General features: G+C 42.1%; 1 protein-coding gene across 4 annotated transcripts in view; it reads left to right on the top strand.

The window, feature by feature from the left end:
* cmip (c-Maf inducing protein) overlaps positions 1-22,671 on the top strand; it is a 208,830-nt gene that overhangs the window by 134,537 nt on the left and 51,622 nt on the right. For all 4 annotated transcript variants that reach the window (XM_067998093.1, XM_067998094.1, XM_067998095.1 and 1 more), the window contains exons 4-5: positions 15,270-15,431; positions 21,962-22,003. In XM_067998093.1, the coding sequence (XP_067854194.1) occupies positions 15,270-15,431; positions 21,962-22,003 (204 nt within the window). The remainder of the gene's footprint in view (positions 1-15,269; positions 15,432-21,961; positions 22,004-22,671) is intronic.

The following is a 22,671-nucleotide window of genomic DNA, read 5'->3' on the forward strand; positions in this document are numbered from 1 at the left end:
CACCCCTTCTCCTTTTTTATCCCCTCTCTATTGCATCTAAAAACCCTGTAACCAAGGACGTTGAGCTGTCAGTCCTGCCCCTCTTTAAGCCATGTTTCTGTAATAGTTAAGATATCATACTGCCACATACCTATCTGTGCCCTCAGCTCATCCACCTTATTTCCTATACTCCTTGCATTGAGGTAAATACATTTAAAGACTGCCAAACTCCTCTGTTGTTTATTTTCTAACCTTCATTCCCTCTGCCTTCCAGACTCACTCACTAATTTTCTGCCTTTCATTTCCAGTTCCGACTTTATCCCATCTGTATCCACACTCAGGTTCCCCTCCCCGCAAAGATATTGGTCCCGGCCCTGTTGAGGTGTAACCCATCCGGCTTGTACAGGTCCCACCTCCCCCAGAACCGGTCCCAAGCCCCAGGAATCTAAAGCCCTCCCCCTTGCACCACCTTTGCAGCCATGCTCTATCCTCCTATTTCTAGTCTCACTAGCGCGTGGCACTGGGAGTAATCCGGAGATTACTACCTTTGCGATCCTGCTTTTTAATCTTTTTCCTAACTGCTTAAACTCTGCCTGCAGGATCTCATCCCTCTTTCTACCTACATCGTTGATCCCGATGTGGACCACGACCTCTGGCTGTTTACCCTCCCCCCCCCCCCCACTTCCCTCCCAGAATGTTCAGCAGCCGCTCAGTGACATCCATGACCTTGGCACCAGGGAGGCAACATATCATCCTGGAATCATGCCTGTGGCCGCAGAAACATCTGTCTGCTCCCCTAACTATGGAATCTCCTACCACTATTGCTCTCCTGACCTGTCTCCTTGCCCCCGCCCCCCCCGCCCTGTACAGCTGAGCCACCCCTGGTGCTCTGGTTTTGGCTCTGGCTTTACTCCCCAGGGGAACCCTCTCCCCCTCCAGTAACTGAATACTGGTTAGAGACTGCGATGCCCTCAGGAGGAGGGATTTGTGGAAAGATGGAATAAACTAAACACTTGTCTTTCAATTCTGGTACCTGGGGTCAAATCTAGTATAAACTGATGGGATCAAAGGGCATGTTTAGATAATGTGTAGACTGTGACAGATGCCCAAGAGGCAAACTTTGCATATCCATTGGAGTCCAGAATCCAACTTTTTGTGGATCCTGAACGAAGAGGCGAGAGGCACAGAAAACAAGTGCTTTTTTTTTGCCCCATTGTCCCTTCGACAGGCTCACAGTTAGCAAGCTGATGCAAATAAAAAGGGGAGGGAATTGCACGGAGATAGTGCCATTCTCCCAGAGGCTACATGTAAAGCTTCCTCTATTGACTTTAGGGTTTTCACGTGAAATGCATTTGGACATTCTCAAACCAGCTCCTAGTGGACATGGGCGCACAGCACAATACTACTGCCAATTCAGCACTAGATTGCCAATGTTACGAAGGGAAATCATAGAATGCTGGTGTGGAAAATAAAAGAACATCACTTTAATGCAATAGGAGCTGTTCCTCTGAGGATGGAACACAATGGCCCAGAATTTGCTGTAGCTAGTCAATGAACAGCACCCACCATTACTTAGACCTGCCCATGGCCGTTTAATCTCCATGATATTTTGCACTGCAAGTTGCTGCAAGTGTGAGATGGAAACGGTGCGGCAACCCCTACAGGCCATCTGGGATCTGAGTGAACAGGGCAAGTAACTGTGCATCCTCTTAACTCGACTGAAATTAACAGCAGGAGGGTGAATTGAAGGGGATGAATTCAATGTCAAATCAAGTACAGTAAGAGAAATAAAGATAGGGAAAGAAAGATTGGATTAAGAGAGAGAGAAAAAAGAGACAGAAAGAAAAAGTAAAACAAAATGTTAATGTTTTAAAAAATCTCCAACAAATTAAAACCTGAAGGAATGAGGCTGCACATTTGTAATGGTTAATTTTCAGTGCCAGAGAGGTTGACTGGCAGTAATTAACACTTATCACATCGGTAAAAGGGTACTTAACTGAAATGGACAAGCCCTAACTTTCTGTGGCGAGTTTAGTTTGTATCTACCGTGCAAATCCAGGAACTTCACAACTTCACAATGCATTTGAATGGTGAGGCAGACAGTGAGATCCTGTTTTCGTGAAGCCAATGGTGGAGCATCGCATCTCGGACAGCAACTTTTGGATTTCTGTGTTTAACAGGGCACCTGCCCTCGCCTGAAGTTGCTGTGTTATTTGCGCATAAATAACGGTGAGCGTCATTAGCTTCGCTGTTATTTTGACAGCAAATTCTGGGCCTTTGTTTGAGGAAAATAGAGGGAGTTCCATTGTGCTATACCTGATCATGGGAGTACTAGATACTAAAAGCGTTTCATTTCCTAGCACTGACATCCCTCACAACAACAAAAAAAGTGCAATGCCAAACAAATAGAAGAGAATGCCTGATATTAGGCAAACTAAACTGTGGTGTTTAACCTTACTTCTCTTTAATCTGTAGTAAAACAAAATGGAGTTTCCACTATTTGACGTAAATTAAGACAGTTATATCTTGTTTTTTTTCTCCAGAGAAACTACTGTCCTAAGCTTTGCTTTGTATCAGGACAATTTGCCTAGTTTCTTTTGGTGGAACCTAAACTTTCATATTACTAATGTGCGTATTTAAAAATAATATCTGAAAAACGCTTTCGAGCAAAGCTTATGAAATCCAGTATTCATTGAGAAGTTTTTGCAGCCCACTCAAGGTTAGAGAGATAGGGATGCCACAGAATGTGAATGTTATCTGAATCGTGAGATATACCTGTGTTTGGAACTTTTTGTTAAAGCTTAGTACTTTCTGTAACATTGTGTGTTTGACATCATCAAACCACATGATAATATGTAGTGGCCACCTAGTTAATCATTGGGATGTTGCGACTTTCCCGAATTATGTTTAACAAAATTACAAATTTTTCCATGTATGAATGGAAGAACTGTGCTGATTAAAGCTGGTATTTTCCACACCAATAGGCATCTGGTCTCACACAATTTAAATACTTCAAATGCTTTAAAAACATGCTCCAAGCTATAGATACTTCAAAGACAACTTGTTTCATCAAAAAAACCCAGAATGCAACATTCAGAGGTATGTTTCACGTGGAACTCCACCAGCTCAATAAATACAAAGTAGAAATAATGAATATTTTCCCATCAATTGCCCTCACTATCAATGTCAAGCACTCCCAGTCCAGGTATAACATGCAGGATAAAGCTCCTTCTACATTGTCCTATCGTGAAATACTCACAAGTTCACCCCACCCAAAAGCATGTGAAACCGCTGTACAAGTATACACACCTGTGCTGTCCAAGCAACCCCTGAAAATGCCATTTTATGAAAGTGTTCTGCACCAATATATAAACAAGTGCAATGTATAATCTTTCCCTTTCAGTAGTTTAAAGAAATGCTTATAACTTGAACATTTCCCGTTTGGACTTATAATGATTCTTTTCACAAAATAAAGATTTTATATTAAAAAGTACTCACAGGTTGGCTATAATATCAATTAGATAGAGTGAAGTCTGGGGTTGAGTGCTGCTGCAATGCATCTGCTTGCTACCCGCTTATGATTCTTTAAACTATTAAACAGTGAGGAATCAAGTGAGATCACCTCTAAAGGAGCAGGGAAGGAATATTATATTAGGTGAGTATTCTTACCTTTGTTATTTGATCTGAACAGCGCTATGCTCAGGTGTTTGATCTGTCATCCAGTGCCCACCAGAGTCCAACATGTCGGTTGAGAAAGTATGCTGCCTACCTTCTACAATTCAAAGATTTTCTTTTGTCCCTTTCCAAAATGTAATACTTCATAACATTTAGATTGCTCTCCCGCAATCATACTAAGATTTTTTTTGAGGCCTAGTGATTACTAACGTGTTGCAACAGTATCTTAATCTGTTTCACATATTTTGTTAATCCCACACTCCATTGTAATGCAGTGACCTCGAGATTTATGAGAACCATTACTAACTCAGTCAACAGTCACAGAACATAAAGTTAACAAATACTGTACTCGGGATTTAAACTGACTTCTGATAAGACAAAAGTCTTACCATTCTTAAAGACCTCAGCAACATTTTGATTTTCAAGGAGAAAGAGCTGGAACTTCAATGTCACAACGCGGCTGTCAGCCTGTTCTAAGTGTTCCATAGCAGGACTATAATGTCAGGGTTAGAACTACGAAGTACAAGCCATGCAAAGTCCAGCATGTCTAGGCATTCTAACCAGTTCTACTTTGTTTTACTTTTGTAAGCCTCTCAGATTTTGGGAGGAGGCCTAACACTGTATCCAAAGACTCAGCTTTTCTTTTCAAATATTTTAAAATTATTTCATTATAGACTCTTTCATTTTGTTTGCCGTTATAATTTCAATTTACTGCAGTGAACATTTTTATTTCCCTCTCTCGACACCCCCCCCTCAGAAAAAGCATGCAAATATCAAAGGCCGGTTTTATTGCATAATTTTCTTCCATGACGTATGAAGGAAGGTCAGTTTCAGGGGCTGGAGTCTGAGCTTGGTCTACACTGCTTATAGTTTGGCTGAGAATATCTGAAAGTTGGCTACTCTAAGCAAACAGTCAAAAAGCAGGAGTCAAAGCTGCTGAAGTGGGGGGAACGGAGATGTAGTTCCAATCAAGCAGATACCAGCTTTACCTCCCAAAGTTTCCTATATGTAGACACATTGGAATCATCTGTATGTGGATTTTGGGCAGCTGCATGTCCTGTCTTTTCATAGAATCATACAGCACAGAAGGAGGCCATTCGGCCCATCGTACCTTTGCCGGCTCTCTGAAAGAGCTATCCAATTGGCCCCACTCTGCAAAGGTTGGAGCTTTGAACTTTTTTAATTAAAAAGAAAACTGTATACCAGTTTACAGATTACTGCAACTGTTGTACATTTTCTTCACATGGCATTTACAGGAGCATACATTTGTTTGGTAGTCATTAAGACTTAACATGCCATTAAAAATTAGTTTAGACCTGATATAACTGAACGTACCTGTTGTGGTGAAATCAGTTAGTTTCCAGCTGGGCAGGAGAGCAAGTTGCCGCTGGTCCGTTGATTCCATTGATTGCAGCCAGCAAGGTCCCTTTAACACGAAACTGTCAGAACGCCGGCGAACCAGGAAGAACAAATTCCGGATTTCCACATTTGACTGCGCATGTGCCCATCATGCCTGTGCTAGCTTTTTGTTAGAGCAATCGAGTTGGTCCCATTCCCCCGCTCTTTTCCCGTAGCCCTGCAAATTGTTTCTCTTCAAATAGTCATCCAATTCCTTTTTGAAAACCACAATTTAATCTGCATCAACCACCTTTTCAGGCAGCACATACCAGATCATAACTACTCGCTATGTAAAAAACTTTTTCCTCATGTCGCCTTTTGTTCTTTTGCCAATCACGTTAAATCTGTTTTCCTCTGGTTCTCGACCCTTCCACCAATGGGAACAGTTTCTCTTTATTTACTTTATCTAAACCTGTCATGATTTTAAACACATCTATCAAATCTCCTCTCAACCTTCTCTGCTTTAAGGAGAACAACCCCAGCTTCTCCAGTCTGTCCATGTAACTGAAGTCCCTCATCCCTGGAACCATTCTAGTAAATCTTTTCTGCACCCTCTCCAAGGCCTTCACATCCTTCCTAATGTGCGGTGCCCAGAATTGGACACAATACTCCAATTGTGGCCGAACCAGTGTTTTATAAAGGTTCATCATAACTTCCTTACTTTTGTACTCTATGGGGTCAATTTTTGGATGGCCGAGCAGGTGCGTTCGTGACGGGGGGGCTCCTAAAATTGGGGATTCCCGGAGCGGGTCCGGAGCCCGGCTCCAACCTGCCCACTTCCGGGTTCCCCAATGACGCGAATCGGTGCACGCGCAGCCCCCGGATGCGAGACTCCCACCGGCAATTAAAGCTGGCGGGATCCCACTTAAGATCATTATCTGGGTACTTGAGGTCGTTTACAGACCTCATTAGTTGGAGATTTTAGGAGTTTTCTGATTTTGGACTACCCAGAGCATGTTTCCCATGCTGGGGGAAACACTTTCTGTTTATACAGACATGTTGCATCCAGCAGTCAGTGGCAGCTGCAAAGGTCCATTTAACAGGTGTGGGGTAAACCCTCATTCATTGCAGCAGGGCACTCTGTCAGACAAAGTTTTGCCTGCCACACCGTTGTCTCCTCACTCCAAATTATTAAATCATACCCTAAACTCTGCTGTCCAAATACATTTACCAACTTTGCGGACCCCCTCACACTCACACCGTCAGGATGGGGTGGGGGTGGGGGGTTCCATTGCTGCATTCATCACTCCATTGGACGACAAGCAACATCACCAGCCTCGCCAGGCATGCCGTCCACCTCCGTCACGTGGAGCTACACAACACAGTGCTGCGCAACAAGCACCTGCACAAAGTAGTCGTGCAACTACACATACACCCACTGTAGGGTGACACAATGGGTGGCATCAAGTGTGTTCATGGAGAACCTCATGAAAGGGCATTATTGCACAAGCCAGTCAAGAATGGCCAAGATGTGGCAGTAGTGGTGACAATATAATATGTAATGTGAGTTGATCAGAAATCAAATATAAGTAAAAACCATCACAAATCCTCAAACACCCTTGTGCATCCTCTTCATGCTCACGACACGTTTGCCTTACGCTTCCTACTGCACATACGTGATGCATGCCCTGTGGCTGCAGCACAGGTAGTGGCAGGTTGGGTGAGGCTAACTGTGAAAAAGATGCATCAGAGGGTGAGTATGAGATAGAGCCATGAGATTGTATGAGGATTGGGTTGAGTGGTAGTGGTGGGATGAGTACTGGCGAGGTGAGTAAGTGCAGGTAAGATGAGGATGACCTTTGAGTGGGTGTGAGGAGTGATGTGACAGAGTAGTGTTGGCAGTGCAGAAGGAGATGTGGGTTGGGGGTGGTGATGTGCCAGACGGAATGTAGGGGAATACACTTGGCTGACCTACTTAGGTCATTGCAGCGGCTCCTGCACTATATGCAGGTGCGTGATATGCAGGTGGCTGATGACCTCCTCTGCCACCTCGAGCCAGGCCTTCGTAGTGGCAGAGGCAGGCCACTTCCTCCCGTCCGCCGGGGAGAAGATCTCTGATCCCCCCCTCCTCCTCACCCATCCAGTAGGCCCTGGAGTGAGGCATCATTAAACCTGGGAGCAGCCTTCACCCTGGGCTGCTCCATGCTGTAATTTTGGCTCCTTTCTGCATCATCAGTCAGTTGAAGGTGGCAGTTCAGGTTGAGAAAGCATATGGGATCCTGGGCTTTATAATTAGAGGCATAGGGCCTGACATTAGGAGGGAGGCGGGTTGCCAGCATCAGTCAGTGGTGGACTTCCCCTTTTAAATAGGGCTCTTCCAGCTGACAGCCTATGATGCGGGTGTGCAGTCCGCCCGCTGCGCAGCTTTCCAGCGCAAAACCTGGAAGCCAAGGTAAGTGGCTTCAATTTACTTACGATCACATGGGGAACTCACCGATTTTACTGGGCGGGTTACCCACGCACCCAGTCGACCCCCCGCTGGCAACCTGCCTCCCTCCTAATGTCGGGCCCTATGCTTCAAATTATAAAGCCCACAATCCTTTAACCACTTTCTCAACTTGTCCTGCCACCTTCAACGATTTGTGCACATATACCCCCAGGTCTCTCTGTTCCCGCACCCCCTTTAGAATTGTACCATTTAATTTATATTGCCTCTCCTCGTTCTTCCTGCCAAAATGTATTACTTTACACTTCTCTGCATTAAATTTCATCTGCCATGTGTCTGCCCATTCCACCAGCCTGTCTATGTCCTCCTGAAGTCTATTACTATCCTCCTCACTGTTTACTACACGTCCAAATTTTGTGTCATCTGCAAATTTTGACATTGTCCTGTACACCCAAGTCCAAGTCATTAATATATATCAAAAAAGTTGCTTACTTTTTTGGTGGCAGCTTCCAGTGGTCTCTTTAAAGACCGTTGGTTTGGCTGCTGTACGCCTGAGAAAAATGACCACCGCGTGCACGGCGCATGCTATGGCCAGGCGACAACCAGTTTCACAAAGGGGCCTGAAGTAGACATTAGGCCCCCCAATTGTATAGGCAATGGACCTTGCGCCTGTTTCAGGCGGGCACCTTAACCAACATGGCGTGTACTTCATTGTCTAGTTTTTCACCTGATAAATGGGCGCTGCGTGGTCCAATTTCTCGGCCCATATGTTCACATCAAAAGCGGATGGATGGCATATATGTGCATATCTTTACAAGTACACTCCTGCCTTTTTTCTTTGAAGTTCTTTTTCTTGTTAGAGTTCACAGTATTGGCTGGATAGAGTTCATACACTGCTGTGCCTCAAATCTGCTGATCATAGAACAAAGAATCTTCGAGGACAATTCCACTTTTGTTACATTATTGGAAGGTCATCTATATTCAAGTAAACTCTCACTTGTATTTAACTAAGCAAATAGCAATGTTACTTTTTTGACACAAAATAATACTTTTTTTTAGCAACTCTGATTTTAAGGAGGCTGTCGGAGAGTTTCCAAGCTGGTGAACTTCCTGAATCTACCTCTAATAAATTATTCCATAAACTGCTCAAAGCCCACCGTAACCCCAGGCAATCATAGCATCAGAAAGATCTCTCGAAGGATTATACATCTGTAGGATAAAGCCTCTTCAGTACTGGAAAATTGCTGCGTTATTTCAAGGAAATTGAGATGGAAAGTACGACTGCTTTGGTGCATCAACATTCGTCACCACTAGGCTGCCTTAGTCTTTATTTTCCAATGCTACTTGAATTTCTGTTTGTTCTGTTCTTTTTGGTAGACTGGGGCTTTTTTTGACTAATTTTCCAAACCGCTGTTCAATCAGCACTACACCCAGAGTGTATTTTCTGTTTCACTAAAATTAAAAGCTCAGTATCACCGCTTTTCTAAGTAATGTTCTGTTTGTCAATAGTTCCTCTGCTGCCATGCCTTTAATTATCCCATGTGCATACACAGTTCCTGAGCTTGGAAGTGATTATGATTTGTTGGGGGAGCGTGTGAGAGCTCTTCCTAAACATAGAAGGATATTCAGATAGGGTCAGATGAAGTAGGGTGGGAGGAGGCTTGTGTGGAACATAAACACCGGCACAGACCAGTAGGGCCGAATGGCCTGTTTCTGTGCCGCAAATTCTATGTAATTCCTCACACCATAATCATAATGACCATATAGTGCTAGAATACTCTATATTCATTCTGCCCTGTGGCTGCCTCTTTGCCTCTCATAGGAGCATGGTTGGAACACGGTGGAATTCCCTCAACCCATGATGATGTCCATGCGTAATGTTCTAAAAATATCCACTGCCGCTTCAGTCTGAGAATGACACTCCCAGAATTTCCTCCAACGGTGTTACACCAAAACTTATACTGATTTTACCGTTGGAAAATTACGCCGAAATTTCCTGAGAATCTCATTAGTAAGAACCAATGTAAAACAAACAGAAATCAGCGTAAACAATTGGGGCCTGAGGAAAGTGCGGGATTTATGCCACATTCCTGCTTTAATGTATGAAAATTAAATGTTCACAGTCAGTACTTGGTTTTAAAAGCATATTGCTCGCATGAAATTTGAATACATTTGGATTTTTCAAAACGACAAAGCATTGTGCGACAGTGTACTGTGACTGCATGCTCCTTGGGAAGTAAATGGAAAGTTTTCAGACTGTCATCTTACCAAAACTATTGCTGGGTTTATGTAAAAAAAACAATTCAACAAAACCTCATTTGGAAAGGTTAGCAAAAGCAAGTTCGAAGTCTCATTTTACATGCCCAGTGAATTGTCTATTGTTAAATGTACAAAACATAATTTTCTTTGGCGAGCACCAGGAAGCATCATTAACCCATGTCAAATAGGTTGGAATTTTTTCAGCCATGTTTCATAGAATATCACACCAAAAAAAGATAAATAGACACTTTGCAACTATTTGGATTCATCAAAATAGATACTTTGCAACTATATGCCTGCAAAAATTTCAAACATGATGTGGAGATGCCGGTGATGGACTGGGGTGGACAAATGTAAGGAATCTTACAACACCAGGTTATAGTCCAACAATTTTATTTTAAAATCACAAGCTTTCGGAGATTATCCCCTTCGTCAGGTGAATGAGTGAAAGGTTCTCAAATCGCAGGAAAGGATGCCCCGGAGCATGGTAACTTGGCGAAACCATGCAGACACTGCGACAACGGATGAACGGACACCGCGCAACAATCGCCAGACAGGAGGGTTCCCTCCCAGTGGGGGAACACTTTAGCAGTCAAGGACATTCAGCCACCGATCTTCGGGTAAGCGTTCTCCAAGGCGGCCTTCGAGACACACGACAACGCAAAATCGTCGAGCAGAAGTTGATAGCCAAGTTCTGGACCCATGAGGATGGCCTCAACCGGGATCTTGGGTTCATGTCACGCTACACGTAACCCCACCAGCAAAAGGGAAAAAAAAGTTATCGGTTTTTAATATTCTCTCTCTCTCTCTGCCATTTGGGTCTCTTTCTCTCTGTAAGTGTAATTGACACAATGTATATTCAGTGTACTGGGACGTACTGTTCTCCGTGACTAGCCTGTTTGAACAACAACGACACCTTTTGATTGGTGTGATGCTATCCCAGCCTAATATAAGATATGCGATTTGAGAACCTTTCACTCATTCACCTGATGAAGGGGATAATCTCCGAAAGCTTGTGATTTTAAAATAAAATTGTTGACTATAACCTGGTGTTGTAAGATTCCTAAAATTTCAAACAGCTGCATACAAAAGTGCTGATATAAATTCTTTTAAGACCGATGCTGTAAAGTGAAGAGATCTCCCTGCAGCTAACCCCAGAATTATAATAATGCAAACCTTATCATATTAAATATGTGACATGTCTAGGACCACCAGCTGCTGCCAGTTATGGCCTGTGATCCTGATAATACTCACATGGCTCAATGACCATTCAAAAGGTAAACAAATAGACGTGGGTGATGATTGGATTATCAGTCCACTGCCGCTAAACAGCGTGTGACAATGTGTGGTGCTGACTTCATTTAGTGATGTGCAAACACAGCATCAGATTTCAGTCACCCGTCCTCTCCTCCTTAGGAGGGGATCCCTCACTTTCTGTTGTGTTAACTGGTCTTACATTGGCACTGCTTTGATTAAATTCTGGGACACCAGCGCCTGTGAGCCAGTTCCTAGAATTCACTCTGCTAATTCCGATTCCCTTATGACTGCAGCAGATTTGCAGGACCAGTTTTTGTGGTTCTACAACATTGCAGCGGGGATAAGGAACATAAACACCAAAAGCCTGCTCATAGCTATTAGTCTCCTAGAATGCAAATTAAAATTAAAATGAAATCAATATAACAACAGTGATGTGGAGATGCCGGTGATGGACTGGGGTTGGCAAATGTAAAGAATCTTACAACACCAGGTTATAGTCCAACAATTTTATTTGAAAATCACAAGCTTTTGGAGGCTTTCTCCTTCGTCAGGTGAATGTGGAAATCCTTGAACGTTTCGCATTTATATTCAGAGAACAATACCTGGTGATTACAGATAATCTTTCCAACTGCCCGTTGTCAAGGCAATCAAAGTGTTCAGACAGAGAGGCGTTACCTACAGGACACAAAACAGAGAGAGAGAGGGAGAAACATCCGAAAGGAAGAGAAAGACAGAAAATGACCCGTTGTATTAAAAACAGATAACTTTTATTCGCTGGTGGGGTTACGTGTAGCATGACATGAACCCAAGATCCCGGTTGAGGCCGTCCTCATGGGTGCGGAACTTGGCTATCAATTTCTGCTCGACGATTTTGCGTTGTCGTGTGTCTCGAAGGCCGCCTTGGAGAACGCTTACCCGAAGATCGGTGGCTGAATGTCCTTGACTGCTGAAGTGTTCCCCGACTGGGAGGGAACTCTCCTGTCTGGCGATTGTTGCGCGGTGTCCGTTCATCCGTTGTCGCAGTGTCTGCATGGTCTCGCCAATGTACCATGCTCCGGGGCATCCTTTCCTGCAACGTATGAGGTAGACAACGTTGGCCGAGTCACAGGAGTATGAACCATGTACCTGGTGGGTGGTGTCCTTAGCCAAGTTCCGCACCCATGAGGACGGCCTCAACTGGGATCTTGGGTTCATGTCACGCTACACGTAACCCCACCAGCGAATAAAAGTTATCTGTTTTTAATACAACGGGTCATTTTCTGTCTTTCTCTTCCTTTCGGATGTTTCTCCCTCTCTCTCTGTTTTGTGTTCTGGCCGTTTGTATATTCGGTGGTCCTGTAGGTAACACCTCTCTGTCTGAACACTTTGATTGCCTTGACAACGGGCAGTTGGAAAGATTATCTGTAATCACCAGGTATTGTTCTCTGAATATAAATGCGAAACGTTCAACGATTTCCACATTCACCTGACGAAGGAGAAAGCCTCCGAAAGCTTGTGATTTTCAAATAAAATTGTTGGACTATAACCTGGTGTTGTAAGATTCTTTACATATAACAACAGTGTTAGAGGAGGTACAGAGAGCCAAATAGCAATGTAATGCAGCAAGTATAGCACTGAGACTGGTACTGTGGAGGAGGTATGGCACATACCTGTGAATGGTGCTGTGGAGGAAGTATAGTACAGACTTGAGAATGGTGCTGTGGAGGAAGTGTATCAAGGACAATGGGCAATCTTGTATTCGCAGAAAAATGAAGTAAAGTTTCCAAACACCTTTTATTTTAATTGATTCTGTTATGCGGTCAACGGAGGGATGTGAGAAGTGGTAGGAAATTGGCCTGCTTAATTGCTGTTGTATTTGTGACTGTTTCTCATCAGCTCTCCTGCAACTTAGTTGCAGAGGTGCAAAAGTTCAGCAACAATGTCTTTTAAATTAGAACTTTGAGATTCACTCACCAGACATCACGAGTTAAAATACTTGTTTTGTGCTTTGGCATGTAAAATACAGTTACTATTGTTCCCAGTGATTGACAAAAATTGCTTTGCTCTCAGTGGTTATTTTGGAAGTGCCTTAAAATTGAAGAAAATTGTTGATTCATACAACTTTTAGAAAAACACAGAAACACTGCAAGACAGTAACTAATATGGAGAGATTCATTGTTTAGTTGGGATTTAATTTAAAATGTCTGGTTTCACTGAGGTCAATTTTAGCACCTCCATCACTATTTCAGTTGAAGTTGATAGACTCAGCACAGACTGAGGTTTGAACCTGGAATGTTCCATAGTGACTCTGAACGACACATATAATGCATTTACCCAGAGAGCTAACAGGAACCACATGTTCCTTTTTAGTATTTGGTCAAGTGTATATATTTAAGGGTAATTTTACAAGGCTCTACTGCTGGTGAGCAGCTTCACCCACTGGCATTGCAAATCATAAGTTTGGGTGTGCACTGCCCACAATTTTCCATCCGACGGCCTCATAAAATTACCCCCTTCGTGTTTTCTCTCAGACTCAGAAGATTTTCAAAAATACCAGTTGTACAAAATAGTATTGGCATGGGCCATTTGTGTGAGGTGGACTGCAGATCAAGACCTACAGGTTAACAGAAAAGGTTTATTCATGTAATATTTAGATTATGTGTTATTGGGGATGAACTCATCAGTTCGAACAGTCGTGCCAGTTAGGTGACGGGTATGATCGTTATGAGCATAAAATGAATGCTAGGATAGCAGCCTCAACCACATTCAGCGGTTGTTTAGCGGTTGCCTGGCATTAGCTATGAGGTCAGCCAGGCAGCACAATTGTAACATGGGCAGAAGTTGATTCCAGTTGTAACACCATTGTGCGGGAACAGCATTTGCAAGATCAGAAACCATTTGAAGAAACTGGTTTTAGCTTCTGAGGAACAAATCTGTTTCATCACATCCTGCGCACAAATATTCTGAAAAAGACACTTTGCTAAGTATTCTAGAACATAATGAAAGGGAAGTATCAACACATGCAGCTTATACTTGTTATAAGCATGGAATTGCATCTAACTGTGCATGAATGGACCTGTAGCAGAACTAAATTAGTTGTAAAATAACGCCTAGAAGGTTCAAATCTATAGAATCAGGAATTTTTATCTGGGTGTGAAAAATCTGAGCTGAGTCAGGCTGAATCACCTGGTTAGCCATATATTGAGAAATACCTTTTGAGTTTAGTTTCTCTCGCAGCCTTAGTATAGTCTTAAGATCAATACTTTTAAGTATATTGTTGCAAGATCTATAGTAGGTGTACAATGAAAATCCTTATTGGGGCTTACGAGCTCATTCATAAGTCCTTTTTCTTTTATTCGTTCATGGGATGTGGGCATCGCTGGCAAGGCCAGCATTTATTGCCCATCCCTAATTGCCCTTGAGAAGTCCCCTGGGTGGGCAGAATTAATATGCCCCTTAAGCGTTTGTAATAATAAATATTGGGTTATTTATGAGAGAAAATGTATGGGAAATTGTGCACGGATCGCAAGCTGGTCACAGTGTCATTCTATCTATAGTTCACAGTGGAAAGGAGAAGCAATGGTGCCCTTGTTGATAAAGAGAAGCAACTTGAGAAGCTGGGTCTCTTCCCAATGCTACAGTTCTGCACATTGTTAATCTATTCAAATGTTATATTTTTCAAAGGGTTCAAGTTCCCTTTAACAAAAATCAGCTGGTTCATTATAGAGCCAGAGTGAGCTGTTGTAGCCTATTACTCTGAATAGAGCTTAACCATGCACTCTGAGTTTGTTTAAGCTCCTCCCCGTACTGTGTTGAGGTTTCACCCTCTGTTTATATTAATGCCAGTGCATCCTCAAAGTCAATACTTTATCAATGTAACGTTGGTGACTCCCTAACATTTTGACAAGATTCACTGTGGAGATCACATATTCAGATGGTTAATAATTTTAATGGATGATGTGGATGCACCTCCTCCTGCACAGGACAGTCTTTAATTCTTAAAAGGGGTATGAAAAAATTACTTGGCAAACAATTTTTTCAGTTTTATGCAAGCGCAAAATGCATTTTGACACATTAATTGTGCCAAAATGCAGTACTGTGCTGTAAGAAAAATTTTGCATGGCTCCTCTGTATCATCCCTCTGCCCAAACAAAAACAGGTTTGTCCAACCCTTTCCCATGAAAATTATGCCCTGTTTTAAGGCCTCAATCATGAGACCAAATAGCTTGCCAAATTAAATGGAAATCTTTGTAAATTCCATTTCTAACAGCTTCATCTCAAGTTTCGAGGGCTTTCCGGTTTTTTTCATTTTTTTTTATCTTTTCCTTTCTTTCAGAAAAAGATATACAAGTACAAAAAGGTACTTAGTAACCCGAGTCGCTGGGAGGTTGTTTTGAAGGAGATTCGGACTCTGGTGGACATGGCGCTTTTCTCACCACTTCAGGATGATTCCATTCACCAAGCACCACTGGAGATCGTCTCTAAACTCCTCTCAGAGGTATGAGCCAACTAAAAGTCAGTCAAGATGATTTAGAGATTGGAAAAGTGGGCAGTTTTTGGCTCAAGTCATTCAAATTCAAATGAAAGTGATTTAGGAACATAGGAACAGGTGTAGGCCATTTAGCTTCTCGAGCCTGTTCCGTCATTCAATGAGATCATGGCTGACCTGTGTCCTAACTCCATACACCTGCCTTAGCCCCATATCCCTTAATACCTTTGGTTAATAAAAATCTGTCAATCTCAGATTTAAAGCTAATAATTGAGCTAGCATCAACTGCCGTTTGCAGAAGAGAATTCCAAACTTCAACCACCCTTTGCATGTTGAAGTGTTTCCTAACTTCACTCCTGAAAGTCTTGGCTCTAATTTTTAGGCCAACCAGTGAAAATAGTTTCTCTTTACCCAATCAGTTCCCCTTAATCTTCTGAATTCCAGAGAATACAACCCTAGTTTGTGTATTCTCTCCTCGTAAGTTAACCCTTGGAGTCCAGGTATCATTCTAGTAAATCTACGCTGCACTCCCTTCAAGGCCAATATATCCTTCTTAAGGTGCAATGCCCAGAACTGAACACCATACTCCAGGTGTGGTCTAACGAGGGCTTTGTATAGCGGTAGCATAACTTCTATCCCCTTGTATTCTAGTCCTCTAGACATAAAGGTCAGCATTCCATTAGCCTTTTTGTTTATTTTCTGTACTTGTCCGTGATATTTTAATGATCTATGTACATGGACCCCTAAGTCTGTTTGGACCTCCACTGTTTCGAGCTTTTCACCATTTAGAAAGTAATCTGATCTATCCTTTTTAGGTCCAAAGTGGATGACCTCACACTTGCCTACACTGAAATCCATTTGCCAAAGTTTTGCCTATTTACATAATCTAGTAATCTCTCTCTGTAATTTTATGCTTCCATCTACATTGCTTACAATGCTGCCTATCTTTGTGTTATTGGCAAACTTGGATATGTGCCTCTCTATCATATCATCTAAATTGTTAATGAATACAGTGAATAGTTGAGGTCTCAACACAGATCCCTGTGGGACACTACTAGTCACATCCTGCCAATTTGAGTACCTGTCCATTATCCCTACTCTCAGTCTCCTGCTACTCACCCAATTTCCTAACCAGGTCAATAATTTGCCCTCAAAACCATGAGCTTCAACTTTAGCTAACAGTCTCTTATGAGGGATGTTATCGAATGCCTTCTGGAAGCCCATATAAACAACATCCATAGACATTCCCCTGTCCACTATTTTAGTCACCTCTTCAAAAAATGAAATCTGGTTTGTCAGGCATGACCTACCCTTTACAAATCCATGCTGACTTTCTCTGATCAGCTGAAAATTTTTAAGGTTTTTCAGTCACTCTATCCTTAATTATAGACTCTGGTAATGAATTTCTGATGCCTGTTTTAGTATGTGAGAGTCATCAGTGCTGGTGAAGGGATTGAAATGACTGTCTTGTTAACTCTTTACCAACATTAAATGTCAAAATTTCCTGCCCCTTGCCCCTGGGGAATGCCCATTTCTCCATTGTAAAGGTCAGGAAAAGAGAGCAGGGACCTCTTTTGCTGTCCCATTTCAGTTGCCCTGGAATTTCTGAGGCTTCCCTTGTGGGGGCTGAAGCTGGACCTGCACCTGCAGAAATTGCAGACCCATCACTGAAATGCAAATGAGACGGGAGGAGTGTTCCCAGCCTCCTGACTTATTTTCCTACTGCAACGCTCACTGAGCACCCAGGCCTAGTGAAACATGATGCTATGGCCTGACCCAGGATCTTCACCAGCTGGGGGTGCTGCAGACTGGTCAAAGACAGGAAGGTAAGAGGCCCTGTTGATTTCTTCATCCCTTCCAGGATGGTCAGAGCTAATCAGGGCCTTCTGGCTGCTTAAATTTCATGCCCTTTCTGCCAGGGGTGAATGAGCCTGCGCTGCAGATGGCCCTGGACATGTTAATAGCTTGGGACAGGAACTACTGGTGGGCCTACGCCTGTCTAGCACCAAGGCAAACGGGACCCAGGAAAATTACCTTTAAATGTAATGTCACTCCAACAGACCACCGAGGAACTATTTGAAGTTTTATTTTAAAGCTTCATAAAATTACTTAGGATCATTTCGAGCTATATTACAGCTGGGTGAATATATGCGAGACTGTCTGCTCAAGGATGTCTTGTATTGGTGGCCAACATTCAAATTGCCTGCAAATAAATTACTTTGAAGCACAATTGTACCACAGTTTCTGCACTGATACAATATAGTTTCACATTGCAATAATTCAGAAATTGCAGTATAATTGCAGTATTTGAAGAAGAGCATGGGAGTTCTCAATTTTTTAAGGTGAATATATATATCTTTACTATATATATATATAGTAAAGATATATTTTATAACCTATATATTCCTGTATATTTCAAAAAGTTCAGCATTGTCTTGTCTTGTGGTTGCAACATTGTGTCACTGAGAACCTACTATTATAGAGCAATGTATAGAGTGCATTAGAGTAACAAGCATCACACATCATAAGAACATTTTTTCTTACTCTTAGCCTATATTTGTAGGTGACATTGATAGAAATATGCCCACAGTTCTGCAAGATGATATTAATGACTTTCGATTTTGCACTGAATATTGCTCATATTAGCATTGCATTACATTAATTTTATCAATATTGCTCCTAGTGGGTGACTTTGTTTTTACTTTAAGTTCTCTCCCCCTCTATTTCTAATTGTAGTATATATCTACCTCCAGTTGTGTACAAAAAAGCTCATATGCAATCCTGCACTTCCTTCGATGTTCCGCATTCTGCCCAGTTTAGGAGGGGAGGGTTGCAAAATAATGCAATATTTGTATATTCCAAATGCAAGATTCTTCATTTCATACTTGGCATCCTATCCGCCAGCCTAGTGAATAGTTGACCAATGTCTCCCACATTTTTGTTGGACTTGTGCATCCATCACACCTAGTGCTCAGCCAAGGCTTCCCACTAAGATTAGATGGAAGGTTTAAAAAGGAGTCCCATTATAAAAATTGATTTAACGAAAACGGAGGGCTTGTTTTCACTTTCGTATTCTCACAATAAAAGCTTCTTTATTTTCTTCAACTGAATTGCGTTTTTGTTTTAATTTTATGGTAATTAATAATTATATATGTGAAAGTTCTAACTTTGCATTCTTTCATTTGACTTTTTTCTTTCTCTTTCTTTGTCTTTGTTTGCTATTCTTTCTCTTTTCCTTCTCTCCTACTTTGGAAATTACATTCCCATAATGTAACTCTTCGTAAGTATTTTGTATTCTGCATAATGTGAGTCTCCTCCATCACCCTTAATGGTCATGTTAGTTGGTCCCATATGTTCCACTTGAGAATGTATAACATCTATAGTGGTAATATTCCAACTGTATCCTGAGCAAAATCAATGCTATGCAGCTGATTTAACTCCTTGAATATTAAAGATAGAACCACAGAAAAGATACAGCACAGAAGGGGGCCATTCGGCCCACCGTGTCTGCGCCGGCTCGAAGAACAACCCGGTGCCCATTCCAATCCCACCTTCCAGCACCCGGTCCGTAGCCCTGCAGCTTACAGCACTTTAGGTGCAGGTCCAGGTACTTTTTAAAAGAGTTGAGGGTCCCTGCCTCTACCACCAATTCAGGCAGCGAATTCCATACGCCCACCACCCTCTGGGTAAAAAGGTTTTCCCTCATGTCCCCTCTAATCCTTCCGCCAATCAGCTTAAATCTATGTCCTGTAGTTCTTGAACTCTCCGCTAGAGGAAACAGGTACTTCCTGTCTACTCTATCTGGGCCCCTCATAATTTTGTACACCTCAATCAAGTCTCCCCTCAGCCACCTCTGCTCCAAGGAAAACAAACCCAGCTTATCCAATCTCTCCTCATAGCTGCAATTTTCAAGCCCTGGCAACATTCTTGTAAATCTTCTCTGCACTCTCTCCAGAGCAATTACGTCCTTCCTGTAATGTGGTGACCAGAACTGCACACAATACTCCAGCTGTGGCCTTATCAGCGTTTTATACAGTTCCATCATTACATCCCTGCTTTTGTATTCTATACCTCGGCTAATAACGGAGAGCATTCCGTATGCCTTCTTCACAACCTTATCTACCTGTACTGCCACCTTCAGGGACCTGTACACATACACTCCAAGGTCTCTCAATTCCTCTACCCCTCAATATATTCCCTTTTACTGCGTATTCCCTTTTACTGTTTGCCCTCCCTAAGTGCATTACCTCACACTTCTCCGGATTGAACTGCATTTGTCACTTTTCCGCCCTCTCCACCAACCCATTGATATCTTCTTGGAGTCTACAGCTATCCTCTTCACTATCAACTACACGGCCAATTTTTGTTTTGTCTGCAAATTTGCCAATCATGCCCCCTACATTCAAGTCCAAATCATTAATATATACTACAAACAGCAAGGGACCCAACACTGAGCCCTGTGGCACACCACTGGAAACGGATTTCCATTCGCAAAGACATCCATCGACTTTTACCCTTTGTTTCCTGTTACTGAGCCAATTTTGGATCCAATACGCCACATTTCCCTGTATCCCATGGGCTTTTATCTTATCTTTCTGACCAGTCTGTCATGTGGGACCTTGTCAAATGCCTTACTAAAATCCATTTAGACAACATCCACTGCACTATCCTCATCAATCCTCCTTGTCACTTCCTCAAAGAATTCAATCAGATTTGTAAGGCATGACCTTCCCTGAACAAATCCATGCTGACAAGCCCTGATTAAACCATGCCTTTCCAAGTGACAGTTTATCCTATCTCTCAGTATTGATTCTAATAGTTTGCCCACCACCGAGGTAAGACTGACCGGTCTATAATTGTTCGGCCTTTCCCTCGTACCCTTTTTAAACAATGGTACTACGTTTGCAGTCTTCCAGTCCTCCAGTATCTCCCCTGTATCTAGTGAGGATTGGAAAACGATCCTCAGAGCATCCACTATTTCCTCCCTGGCTTCCTTCAATAACCTAGGAAACAATCCATCCTGCCCTGGTGACTTATCAACTTTCAAGGATTCCAGTCCCTCTAGTACTTCCTCTCTCGTTATGTTTACCTTATCCAATATTTCACACCTCTCCTCTTTAACTACTACGTCCGGATCATCCCTTTCCTTTGTGAATATGGAGACAAAATATTCATTTAAAACCCTACCCACATCCTCTGCTTCTACACACAAGATAACCTTATCATCCCTGATAGGTCCCACCTTTTCCTTAGCTATCCTCTTGTTCTTAATGTACTGATAAAACATCTTTGGGTTTTCTTTAATCTTACTAGCTAATATTTTTTTCATGCCCTCTCTTTGCTGTCGTTATTTTCTTTTTTATGTTATCCCTGTACTTTCTGTACTCCTCTAGGCTTTCTGCAGTATTTAGTTTTCTGTGACAGTCATAAGCTTTCTTTTTTTGCTTTATCTTGCCCCGTATACTTCTAGACAACCAGGGGGCTCTAAATTTGGCAGTGCCACCCTTTTTCTTTGAGGGGACGTGTCTGCATTGTACCCGTAGAATTTCACTTTTTAGTGCCTCCCACTGGCTTGCCACTGATTTCTCCTCAAGTTGTTGTGTCCAGTCCACTTCTGCCAAATCACCTCTTAGTTCTGTAAAATTTGCCTTCCCTCAATTTAAAACGTTTACTCCTGATTTAACTCTGTCCTTTTCCATAATAATGCTAAAACTAACTGAATTGTGGTCACTATCCCCCATATGGTCACCCACTGGCACTTCACCCACTTGCCCATCTTTATTTCCCAGAACTAAATCTAGAATTGCATCCCCTCTTGTTGGGCTTGTCACGTGCTGGCTAAAAATGTTATCCTGGACACTGATCAAGAATTTTGCGCCCTCTGTGCCCCTCACACTGTTTGAATCCCAGTTGATGTTAGGGTAGTTGAAGTTCCCGACTATTATTGCCCTCTTATTTTTGCACTCAGAAATTTGCCTACATATTTGTTCTTCTATCTCCCTTTCGCTATCTGGGGATCTATAGTACACTCCTAGTCATGTGACTGCCCCTTTTTTATTTCTTAGCTCAACCCATATGGCCTCGATCTTCTCAGCGACGACTGCAAACATAATTGTCTGCACATTTCTCAAATGAATGGGATGAAGGAGGCTGAGAGGAATCCATTCAATTTTTAATTTATATTATTTGTTACCAGGTAAACACTGGGAGAAGGAAACCAGTATTTAATAATAACTCATGATATCTGCAATGTGTTCTATTAATGAATATGCAATTGTGCATCATAATAATAATAAAATATACTGATATTCTCTATTAAAATGGCTATTGCACACAATATTTCAAAGTCATTTGCTGCAGTCTGCTCTACCTTTACTCAACTACAATCACGCCATCATCTGATATTGTCCTGAGTCTAGAGCTGGTTAAGTTAAATCAACTGTTATTTGCTAGGTATAACAAATGTGATTTTTAAAATAAAAATGTTATCATAATTAAGCTGTTTTTTTGAATTTCATTATTTTTGTATCTCCTTCCAGAACCTCAACCTAACGACTCAGGAGCATGAAAATATCATAGTGGTGAGTCTCTATTTATGAGTTGTCTTCAGATGAAGCATAGGAGCTGCAGAAACCTCTGATACAAGTTTGGGGTATATTTTACAAGTTAGCACTCCCAGCAAGATAGGAGGACTATCTGGGCATGGAGGGTCAGTGCACCCATTTCTTAGTCCTCCCAATTTTCCGGTTATTATTTTAATGAATGGGTAATCGTTAAGGATACTGATTGGGTGCGCTGACCTCCACGCCTATTGTCCAATCTGTTCTCCTGTCCGATGAAGTTTTACGCCTGGACCACCAATCTGTTGAATTTGTTCCTTTATCACAGTCCTGCTACAAGAGTAGGCTTTTGACCAAAACAAGACAGAAAACAATATGTGCAAATATTTAATTTAGTAATTATAGCCAAATAGATGTGTGTAAACTACTTGAGGTTAATTTGAGTGACCCATTCAGAGCAGTGTGAGAATGTGGGAGCCTAGGATTATTGCTGACCTGTTTGAACTTCTGTAAAATCCAGTATGTATGTCATATCCCTTCAATGTACTTGCGTTTGCTAATCGTCATATACATCATGCTGATCAGTGGCTCTGCTGAATTTCCAGTTAATCCTACTTGCTTTACCACATTCAGAGGTTCTGTCACATTTTCTAATACTTTGGCAAAATTAAACAATGCACAGAGGTAGT

This window comes from Heptranchias perlo, chromosome 16 (assembly GCF_035084215.1).
Source record: "Heptranchias perlo isolate sHepPer1 chromosome 16, sHepPer1.hap1, whole genome shotgun sequence".
In the NCBI taxonomy this organism is placed as follows: domain Eukaryota; kingdom Metazoa; phylum Chordata; class Chondrichthyes; order Hexanchiformes; family Hexanchidae; genus Heptranchias; species Heptranchias perlo.